General features: G+C 50.5%; 1 protein-coding gene across 1 annotated transcript; it reads left to right on the top strand.

Annotated features, from left to right (window-relative positions):
* Positions 1-748: 748 nt before the first annotated feature.
* Positions 749-10,950, top strand: LOC119277028 (la-related protein 6A-like). The gene is made up of 10 exons (XM_037558237.1): positions 749-1,354; positions 1,564-1,651; positions 3,374-3,468; positions 3,578-3,649; positions 3,736-3,815; positions 3,948-4,032; positions 4,289-4,336; positions 4,446-4,697; positions 10,004-10,088; positions 10,644-10,950. Exons 1-10 carry the CDS (start codon positions 842-844, stop codon positions 10,796-10,798), a joined length of 1,473 nt encoding a protein of 490 aa, XP_037414134.1. The 5' UTR covers positions 749-841; the 3' UTR covers positions 10,799-10,950.
* Positions 10,951-11,597: the final 647 nt, after the last annotated feature.

Here is an 11,597-nt window from a genome sequence, read left to right as displayed (position 1 = left end):
CAGCATGCATCTAGTGTATTAAGTTCATGGAAAAATGAAGTAATGCAATAAGAACAATGACATGATGACAGAAGACACATGATGTAGTAGGGGCCCCCTTTCTTCTTCCTTCTTGCATGTGACAAAGTGCTTGATCTTTGCATTGATATCAATCTTCACCTTGACCCTCACAAACTCCAAAAAAAAACACCTGCAGAAAGCTTCAGTTGAACCTCCTCCACCTCTTTGATCCTTGACGCCAAGCCCTTCACTCCTGGCTCAATCAGGAATTTGTCCGGCAAGCGATGGATTTGCGCCCAGACAGCTAGCTTGTCAAGTTTGATGGTGTCGGGGTTCTTAAAACCATCATATTCATGCATGATCACCGCTTGATCTCTGAACAACCATGGCCCCTCAACCATTGCTTTATTCTAGTCTCCCAAGCAACCGAACTACGCCGTGAAGAGATTTTCCTTGATCTTCCTTCATATCACCAGTTTTGCCGGGTTCCAAGCCGCCCGCATATAGCTATACAGGGCATTAGGGCTCAAGGTTTTGGGTGTGTGAGCACGGGCAATCGCCAGCCACTTCGCCGGTTTCATCATGTCCGGCAGCTCTTCCATCATGGAAGGGGTCACATGGTCATTCCCTTTTTTTTCTCAAAGGATAAACGGATGCAACATTCTGGCCCAGTTTCAGTTTGTCCAGCGGGCCGTTTGTCACCGGCGGAGTCGCATATAGCCCAAGTCCCACCCGAATCTCAATCTCGAGCCCGCAGTCGCAGCCGCCCCCGCAGCCGCCAGCGACCAAGAGCGGCGGCGACCGGTCGGCGGGCGACTCGGCTCCCCTGATTCCCTCCGGTATGGACGGCCAGGCTCCACACCCCATCGCCGTCGCACCCGAATCCCTGCCGCACCCACCTCCGACTCTGGAGACGGAGGCGGAGGATGACCCCGTCGTCGTCCCCGACACCTCCGATGCCGCTTCTTCGGAGCCCTCCAAGGTCGGCGCCCTTTCGACGTCGCCTCTTATTAAGGCGGAGGACGACCCAGTCGTCGTCCCCGACTCCGTCGAACCCGCTTCTTCGGTGGCCTCCGTGGTTAGCGCAGGTGGTGTAGTGCCACTGCCGCCGCCGTCGCGGCCTCTTGAGGCGGAGGAGGATCCCCTCATCGTCCCCGACACTTCCGAGGCCCTTCCTTTGGAGGCCCCCAATGTTGGCACAGGTAGCGTGGTGCCCCTGTTGCCATCGCCACCTCTTGAGGCGGAAGACGACCCCCTCATCGTCCCCGTCATTGATGCCTCTTCGGAGGCCTCCGACGTGGTTGCCTCTGGTGTCGTGCTTACGGACGAGCTCCGTGACAAGATAGTTAAACAGGTATACCAATGGTAGTCCGGTTTTTGATACTTGGTTCGCGTGAGAATGCTGAGTATCGTGTTCTCTTTAGTTAGCACTTAGCACCCTTCATTTATAAATGCATCCTCTTATAGTTCGTGTCACAAGAATCTTATAATCCTGTATTCGTGCAAGCAAATGATATTCTGAATGCTTTGCTTGTTAGAAGGTAACATGTTCCAAATTTGCAGGTGGAGTACTACTTCAGCGATGAGAATCTTCCCACAGATGAGTTTATGTTGAAATTTGTGATGAAGAACAAGGAGGGCCTTGGTAATGGTAAGTAGTGTGCCATTGCCTTAGGACATACATGTAATGAAAACACTCTGTATCACGGTGCTCAGAAGTTGACATATTCTAATTCCTAGTCATGTTAGGTTTGTTTATGAGACAATAGGCATGTAAAGTGGATGAACTATTCTGGCCGTTTTCAACTGCTTACAATGAGTGTTTTTATTCTAATGGCACCATTATATTTGTCAACCACGTTATTTGAACTTGTATTATAAACAAGCTTTTGTTGTTCATCTGTTTTTGTGGATCATTTTTGCCCTAGAAGGCTAGAATTTGCTGCATTTTCAGCAGGACATATTCAATTTGAAGGCCTTTTTCGGCATCTGTTTTTGTGGAACATTTTTGCATGCCTACACATCATGGTGCATGGTCTAGCACTGCAAACTCAGTCCTCAGGATTACTGCCTTTGTAAACATGATGTTTTGCTCTTGCCCTAGCTTTGTTATGTCTAGTGGAATGGAGATGAAAATGATGAAATGTGACAGGTACTTATGATGAGGCTTTTACATGGGTACTCATGGTGCAGCTTTGTTTAGTTGTGCCGAGAAGCTGGTCTAGGCCTCTGTGAATATTACATATACTTTGTTCTGATTCACTCCATTCTGTTCAAACAAGTAGAGATCATGGCTAGTGTCTTGTGAAATAACTATTGAGCTTCATTGTTTATTTCTGTTTCTTTAAGATCTATGCATAGCATCTTGTCAGTTCCCTTTTGGTGGTTTCTGTTAATTTTGCCTTGCTTTTGGTTTGATTTGGGAGTTTGGGACCATGAAGATAAATACATCCGATCCCTTGGTTGACAGATGTTGCCTGGTCTTCCACCATGGCAGCTCTGTCAAGATTATCTCCCCAGGAATATGATATGTACCTTACTCATCTGAGTTGTCCCTTAGCCTACAATGAAGCAGATTTTTGACCTAGGTCTGGCATGTCTGGGCCCAGTGCACGCAGGAACGAAATTTTGTACTAATCAAAATATAGCTCCATAATTTTGTTAAGATGGATTGATTTTTTTCTTTTATTTGTATTGTTCTGTGTGTGAAGATGACCGAGCCGCATTTTCAAATTTCACATGAAGCAATATAAGGTGAACGGTAAATAAAATATCTTACTCCCTTAAACATAAATAAATAAATGAAGATCTTACAAAATACAAGAAAATAGGCAATTTGCGTAGGCATAATTTGTGGAATATTATGATGTGAGGACTGAACCAAATAGTTCCTTTGAAATGAAATATGAAAACATATGTGATCTCAACTTACAAAGTACCAAACAGAATGGCAGAAATACTGCACTTTCTTTTGCAAGGCAGGGAGTTCCTTTCATTTTTAGACAGATACATCATATATGTTTGATATTTGCTGGAACATGATATATCATATATCTATGATATTTGCTGGAATTTTGTATGCACACACTATACTAAATAACACTTATGAAGTAGCCTAAAGCCCTAAACAGCATTCCATCAAGCACCTGTTTGGATGTAAACTATGTTTTATTCAGTGTTTTGTTTTGGTTCTACATTTGTGGATTTCTATTGTGCTGTGTTTCTTCAATATTTAGTGTTGCTCGGCAGTTATTGTGCTTCAGCCCATATTTAATAGATGTGCATCATGGTTTGATTTGAATGAACATCTCATGTAGTGTGTCATAGAAATGTAGAATGCTCTCTTCTAATGGCGTGTTATTCTTTACAATAGTTCCGCTTGGAGTTATTGCATCATTCAGAAAAATGAAGAAACTTGTTCAGGACCACTCTACAATTGAAGCTGCCCTTAGGACATCATCCAAGCTGGTAATATTTTGCGCTTCTGTTCTCTTTGCTGGCACTTTGGAGATCATACAGATGGAAATATGTGTGGGCTACTTGATATCCACTTATAATTGTCATCTTGTCTTATTAGGTTGTGAGCTCTAATGGGAAAAGAGTCAGAAGGTTACATCCCTTACCATGCAATGAATTGAAAGACGTGAAGGTGAATTTCTGATTCCTTCTGTACTGGAATGTTTAACTTTACCCTCTTTAACTATGTTTTAACTTCTAACTTGAAACCTTTTTCAGAAAAGGACTGTTGTGGTGGAAAATCTACCTCTGGATTTCTCCCTGGAGAGTATACAGGAGAAATTTGGATCAGTTGGCAAGTATGTTAGCTGGACATTTGTAGTAGTCTGTGCTTGTATTGCAGTTGGTAATTTATGGTGTAACATTCTAAAGGCAGTTAATAGCAAATGCTAAATCATTCTGAAACTGAACTTTATCATTTTATATACCAGAATTATGAAGATAGCCATCCATGATCCACATGCAGTTGGAGAATCTGCAGCATCGAAGAAGCCTGACATCATGTTGAGTAATAAGGTATGCTGTAAACATCTGGTTAGTGGTGGCATATTTAAGATCTTACCGATAATTTATGGCAGTTCTTGATTTTATACCTGTCAATACATAGCTCTGCAGATTTTTTATTAACCTGGTAAATTACCACTCTATTGTAACTAGTTATTCAATGGAAATATATACGCATTCTGTTTAATTAAGTAATAATTTCATTCGTCTCTACATCTTGAGAAAATCATCTTGTGGTTCTGAATCAAGTAACTTGAGGGTTGTGCAGGTACATGCCATTGTTGAGTATGAAGCAGTGGAGGCAGCTGAGAAGGCTGTAAGTTATTCACCTCATATTCAATGACCCATTCGGTGCTAATTGAAGAGCTATACATCTAGTATAATTACCTTCTTTTTAAGATGTTTTGAAAAATTTATTATATTAGGTGGCCACCTTAAACGATGAGAGGAACTGGAGAACTGGGATGAGAGTCATACTTCTGGCTAAACGAAGTGTAGTGGGATCAGGAAAGAATATCCAGTCTTCTAAAGAAAATCATGGAACATGTTTGAGAAAGAACAACGAGGGCCAGTTTTCAAAAGAAGTACAGCAGTCGGTATCAGAAAAAAATGGTGGTGCTGATTCAGGAGAGGTTGCTTCAGATAAGGAGAATGTGAACTCTGATGTTAACCATGAGGTCTGAATTTTTCGATATTTATTCCATTCATGCTCTGTTGTACGATTGAAGGTTCAGTTTCCTGTATTTTAGTGCATCATTCGTTGCCTGCACACTTCAATGCTGATAGTCTGGGCCTTTTTTCTTGTGCTCTGCACATGCTGCAAACTAGAGCTACATTGTCATGTGGGGCGCTGCGTACAAGCGCGGGTCGCGCGCCCAGGGGCAGCAGCCGACGGCCACAGCTGGCGAGGCATGATCGGGACAAGGAGTCCTGATCCTACGTTGGTTCCTAGAGTCCAGGAGTAGTTAGTTTCCTAGTTTGTTAGGAGTCCAGGAGTAGTTAGTTTCCTAGTTTGTTAGAAGCCCATAAGGCCTTTATATATCCTGTAATCTGCACCCCTGGACGCAGGCAATAAATCATTATCTCCTACCTCCTCTACTCCTAATCTCTTCTCCTGCACCATTGAGCAGTTAGGCAAAAACCCTAGCGCTCCTATCAACCGAGACTATGAACTACGTAGTCGAGGTCCTGCTGTCTTGGGCACCGAGGTCCTTGACAACTTGGTATCAGGTTCCAGGCGATCCTCTTCCTCGTCCGCGCTCCATCCGCAGCCCGCCGCCACCCCTGCGTCCGCGCCAAGCACACCTCCATCGCCACCATCCGCCGCCGCCTCGGTCACTTCCGGCATGGCAGAACCAACCACCACCGATCTGGCCACGATGATCGAGGCCTTGACTGCAACGGTGGCGTCCCTGCAGACGTCCGTCGCCGCGCTCCAGAAGGACAAGTCCACCTCCTCGTCGAGCGCTGCCGGCGCCCACGATGGGCAGCACCACAATGATCGCCCGCCCCGGTTCCAGAAGATGGACTTCCCCAAGTTCGACGGCAAGTCAGATCCGCTCGCTTTCCTCAATAGATGCGAGTCCTTCTTCCATCAACAACGGATCGCCGAGGAGGAAAAAGTCTGGATGGCGTCCTACAACCTTGAGGGTTCTGCCCAGCTGTGGTACATGCAGGTCCAGCGTGACGAGGGCACTCCGCCGTGGCGCCGCTTCTCTGAGCTGCTCAACCTCCGCTTCGGGCCACCTCTACGCGCTAACCCGCTGGGCGAACTAATGGCGTGCAAGCGCACAACGTCCGTAGTCGACTTCCAGGAGCGGTTTGAGGCGCTCCTTCCCCGGGCAGGCATCTTATCAGAGACACAGAAGGTTCAGATCTTCACCGCGGGACTCCAGCCACCCCTCAGCCTCGACGTGGAAATCCACAACCCGCAGTCCCTCGCCGTCGCCATGAGCCTCGCCCGCAAGTTGGAGCTGCGCGACCAGTGCGCGCTCACCTCCGCGCCACCGGTGCGTTTTCAGCAGAAGGGCATCCTGCCGGCGCCCGTACCAGCCGCACCCCCTGCTCCTAGTCTGCCGGAAGGGCGCCCAATCAAACGCCTGTCACAGACAGAGATGGAGGAACGCCGTCGCCTGGGCCTATGCTTCAATTGTAATGAGAAGTTTGGCAGGGGCCACAACCGCGTCTGCCAGCGCATCTTCCTCCTCGACCTGGCGCCAGACGACGACGACGACGACACGGCCTCCGCCACCGCTGATGCCTCGCCGGCCGACTCTCGGATCTCGCTCCACGCGATCTCCGGCGTGCGCACGAGCGAGACCATGCAGATGCATGTCACCCTTGGGGGTGTCTCCCTCCTCGCCCTGATCGACTCAAGCTCCACCCACAACTTCATCGCCGAGGAGGCGGCCGCTCGTGCTACACTGCCATCCCCCACCACCGAGAAGATGCGTGTCACGGTGGCCAACGGCGAGCGTGTTCCGTGCCAGGGCGCATACCGCGCCGTCTCCTTCCGCATCGACCAGGAGGCGTTCTCGGAGGATTTCCTCGCCTTGCCGCTCGCAGGCTACGACGTCGTCTTGGGCACGCAATGGCTGGCGACGCTTGGACCGATCCTGTGGGATTTCCACGCCCTCTCCATGACGTTCTGCCGGAGGGGCCATCGGGTCTGCTGGCGCGGCCTTGCCGGACCGGACGGGCCAGCCCTGCAATCATGCAATGGCCGCGATTTCCTCGACGCCATCCTCACCGAGTTTGACGGCATCTTCACCGAACCCTCCGGCGTACCACCACTCCGCAGCCGCGACCACGACATCACCCTGCTGCTCGGCTCCGCCCCGGTGGCCGTCCGTCCATATCGCTACCCGGCCGCGCACAAGGACGAGCTGGAGCGTCAGTGCGCCGCCATGCTCGCCTAGGGCATCATCCGAGCAAGTCGTTCCGCATTCTCATCGCCGGTACTGCTGGTCCGCAAGCCCGACGGGTCCTGGCGCTTCTGCATCGACTACCGCGCCCTGAACGCCATCACCATCAAGGATGCGTTTCCAATTCCGGTGGTGGACGAACTCCTCGACGAGCTCCAGCGCGCTCGTTTCTTCACCAAGCTCGACTTACGCTCCGGCTACCACCAGGTGCGGATGCGTGCGGAGGACATCCCAAAGACTGCCTTCCGTACCCACGACGGCCCCTACGAGTTCCTGGTGATGCCGTTCGGCCTCTGCAACGCGCCGGCGACGTTCCAGGCACTCATGAACGATCTGCTGCGGCCGTACCTGCGCCGTTTCGTTCTCGTCTTCTTCGACGACATCCTCATATTCAGGGAGTCGTGGGCCGATCATCTTCGCCATGTGCGCACCATCTTTACCGTACTGCACCAGCACCGGCTCTTCGTCAAGAGGTCCAAATGCTCGTTCGCCGTCGAGTCGATCTCCTACCTGGGTCACACCATCTCCGCGGCCGGAGTGGCCATGGATCCGGAAAAGGTGCAGGCCGTGGCCGACTGGCCGCAGCCTCGCTCGGCGTGCGCGGTCCGGGGGTTTCTCGGTCTTGCAGGGTACTACCGCAAGTTTGTCAAGGAGTTTGGCGTGGTCGCCGCGCCCCTGACAGCCCTGCTTCGCAAGGACGGCTTCTCATGGTCGCCGGAGGCGGCAGCAGCTTTTACCGCCCTCAAGACGGCGGTCACCACGGCTCCCGTGCTCGCATTGCCCGATTTCACACGGCCGTTCATCGTCGAGTGTGACGCGTCTACATACGGTTTCGGGGCCGTCCTTCTCCAGGATCAGCACCCGGTGGCTTTCTTCAGCCGGCCGGCCGCGCCTCGTCACCGTTCTCTGGCGGCATATGAACGGGAACTCATTGGCCTGGTGCTCGCTATTCGCCATTGGCGACCGTACCTCTAGGGGCGCCAATTTGTGGTAAAAACTGACCACTACAGTCTCAAATTCCTCCTTGACCAGCGCTTGGCAACCATTCCGCAGCACCACTGGGTCGGCAAACTACTGGGGTTCGATTTCACTGTGGAGTACAAGGCCGGTAGTACAAACACGGTGGCGGATGCCCTTTCCCGCCGCGACACGGAAGAGACGGGGGTCATGGCTATATCTGGTCCTCACTTCAACTTCATCGACCGCCTACGGCACGCTTCGTCCACCGACCCAGCACTCGTCGCGTTGCGCGAGGATATCACGGCAGGTGCTCGGCAGCTGCCGTGGGCGCTCTCCGACGGCCTCGTCACTTTTAACGGCCGCCTCTACATTCCGCCAACGTCTCCACTACTCCAGGAGCTTCTCACCGCAGTGCACGATGACGGACACGAAGGCGTCCTGCGCACGCTGCATCGTCTCCGACGCGACTTCCATGCACCTAACCTTCGCAAGACGGTGCAGGAGTATGTCCGCGCCTGTGGTACTTGCCAGCGGTACAAGTCCGAGCACTTGCACCCCGCCGGTCTGCTGCTGCCACTGCCGGTGCCCACGGCCGTGTGGACTGACGTCGGCATCGATTTCGTAGAAGCGCTCCCTCGTGTGGGCGGGAAGTCTGTTATCCTCACCGTGGTGGATCGCTTCAGCAAGTACTGCCACTTTGTGGCGCTGGCCCACCCGTACACGGCGGAATCAGTGGCGCAGGTGTTCTTCGCTGAGATTGTGCGTCTCCATGGCGTCCCGCAGTCCATGGTCTCTGACCGCGACCCCGTCTTCACCTCGGCTTTTTGGCAGGAGCTCATGCGCCTCACCGGGACCAAGCTGCACATGACGACGGCGTTTCATCCACAGTCGGATGGCCAAACGGAGGCTGCTAACAAGATCATTGTGATGTACCTCCGTTGTCTCACCGGGGATCGTCCCAGGCAGTGGCTCCGATGGCTTCCCTGGGCCGAGTACATATACAACACCGCCTACCAGACAGCAACCCAAGAAACTCCGTTCAAGCTTGTGTATGGCCGTGACCCTCCCACTATTCGCTCTTACGAGCCGGGCGATACACGGGTGGCCGCAGTGGCCAGGAGCATGGCGGAGCGCGACGAGTTACTCGCAGACGTCCGCTATCGTCTACAGCAAGCACAAGCGGTCTACAAGTCCTACTACGACAGACGCCATCGGGACATTCGGCATGATGTGGGCGATTGGGTCTGGCTTCGTCTTCGCCAGCGCGCCGCGTCCTCTCTCAACCTGCCAACCAGGGGCAAGCTCAAGCCACGCTTCTATGGGCCGTACCGAATTTCAGAGGTCGTCAACGACGTGGCCTACCGCCTTGAGCTTCCGGCACGCTCGCGCCTCCATGACGTGTTCCACGTGGGCCTCCTCAAGAAGTTCTTCGGCACGCCTCCAACTGCACCACCCGGATTGCCTCCGATCCACAACTGGGCGGCTGTTCCAGAACCGGAGCGCGTGACTCGTGCACGACTAGCACGCGGCGTTCGCCAGCTGCTCGTCCACTGGAAGGGTGAAGCAGCATCATCAGCTACATGGGAGGATCTTGACAGTTTCGTCGAGCGCTACCTCGCTTTTCAGCTCGAGGACGAGCTGCTCGTCGAGGGGGGGAGAGATGTCATGTGGGGCGCTGCGTACAAGCGCGGGTCGCGCGCCCAGGGGCAGCAGCCGACGGCCACAGCTGGCGAGGCATGATCGGGACAAGGAGTCCTGATCCTACGTTGGTTCCTAGAGTCCAGGAGTAGTTAGTTTCCTAGTTTGTTAGGAGTCCAGGAGTAGTTAGTTTCCTAGTTTGTTAGAAGCCCATAAGGCCTTTATATATCCTGTAATCTGCACCCTTGGATGCAGGCAATAAATCATTATCTCCTACCTCCTCCTCTACTCCTAATCTCTTCTCCTGCACCATTGAGCAGTTAGGCAAAAACCCTAGCGCTCCTATCAACCGAGACTACGAACTACGTAGTCGAGGTCCTGCTGTCTTGGGCACCGAGGTCCTTGACATACATATGTATAGTTTCAGAAGAAAGTTGATACCCTGTTGTCCATATCTACAGGAGGTGCGCCAACACCAAAGGGCAAATGCTAGCGGTGGTCGAAAAGGCAGATACAGAAGCCAAGGAAAAGGCCTGAGTGGACAAGGTATTCTGCTCAATCGTCACCTACTAAAATTTTGGATCTGATTATGGTTTGTACTTCTGTAGTGATAGAACAACATCCTTTTGTATGAAGTCCATTTGAACACATAACTTGAGTTTATTCCGAAATCAACACATAAGAGAAGCTAGATGGTAAACATGTTAATCTCTGTAAGGGAAGCTGGATTGATCTTTTTATCTCTGCTAAATGCGCTGTGATACTTCCATTTATCTAGTCCATGTGACAATGTCGTGTCATCTGTTTCCCCAGTTAGGTCCCTTTCCAACTTGAGGATTAACGTGGGAATTTCTGTTGGGCTTAAATTTGTGGATAAAACCATTGCTTTAGCATGCTTATCCTTTGCACGAGCCAAAGAACTACCCTGATTATCCTTGCATGCACATTCTTGATAACCAAACAGACACGCAGAAGGCAAACCTCATAAGTCTATGTGCTTTTACACCCTTGACTCTAATTTCCTCATTTATGTTACATAACTAACTAACACTAGAGTCTACAGGACGCGCACACTTCTAACGTTTTCAATATCCATATCAGGGCACGGCTCATCCCCTACTATTCCTGGTTCTGACTCTGCAAACAAGCCTATTTCTGGACCGAGAATGCCGGATGGAACAAGGGGCTTTACAATGGGGCGTGGTAGATCGCTTCCACTTCCGAAAGCGGAGAAGGCCCAGAAGACCGAGGAATAGAACTTTATACAAATGGGTAGTGCTTTTTCATGCCACTTTATAAAGACGTAAGCATAACCATGCTTCTATGCTACATTTCCTTTATGACTTGTATATGGAAAAGCTCCCAGTTGCCTTTTTTGAAATAACTGTCACTTCAGTTGGAGATTTCACGCGTGGCTGGTCCTTTACCACCTTACTAGTATAGTACTCCCTCCGTTCCTAAATATTTGTCTTTCTAGAGATTTCAAATGGACAACCACATATGGCTGTATATAGACATATTTTAGAATGTAGACTCACTCATTTTGTTCCATATGTAGTCATTTGTTGAAATCTCTAGCAAGACAAATACTCCCTCCGTAAAGAAATATAAGAGCATTTAGATCACTAAAGTAGTGATCTAAATGCTCTTATATTAGTTTACAGAGGGAGTATTTAGGAACGGAGGGAGTACTATGTATATTTGTGACAAGCTGACACCTGGTCTGATGACTGCCAAAGCTTTGCCTGATGTCATATATGCTTTGGCTTGGAAATTAAGACGCTTCCTAAAATGTCTGCTTAGGCTATTTATGTCGATCTGATTGTGCATATTTGAATCGCAAAAAGGAGAAGAAGTGAGGAAGTTATTAAAAGGGACTTTGCGCTCTGGTGCTGTATTGTTGCTGCTGATTGGATAAGTGTTGCGCGAACAATAATGAATGGAGATCGAGATCACATCCTGCAGCTTGGTCGGTCTTCAATTTGGGCCAATTCTGCTGCCTGGTCCTGCTCTAAGGGCCTACCACGTTGGGAGCCTGCTGTGTCGCTCTGCCTC

Source organism: Triticum dicoccoides, chromosome 3B (assembly GCF_002162155.2).
Source record: "Triticum dicoccoides isolate Atlit2015 ecotype Zavitan chromosome 3B, WEW_v2.0, whole genome shotgun sequence".
NCBI classification, from domain to species: Eukaryota; Viridiplantae; Streptophyta; class Magnoliopsida; order Poales; family Poaceae; genus Triticum; species Triticum dicoccoides.
The sequence above is the reverse complement of the archived record's forward strand: the minus strand, read 5'-3'. Positions and strand labels throughout refer to the sequence as shown.

Excerpts from the sequence above, each read along its gene's own strand:
- LOC119277028 (XM_037558237.1), top strand. The coding sequence starts at position 842 with ATGGACGGCCAGGCTCCACACCCCATCGCCGTCGCACCCGAATCCCTG. Across the intron at positions 1,652-3,373 it reads CAAGGAGGGCCTTGGTAATG|TTCCGCTTGGAGTTATTGCA; the intron begins GTAAGTAGTGTG and ends TCTTTACAATAG. Across the intron at positions 10,089-10,643 it reads AAAAGGCCTGAGTGGACAAG|GGCACGGCTCATCCCCTACT; the intron begins GTATTCTGCTCA and ends TATCCATATCAG.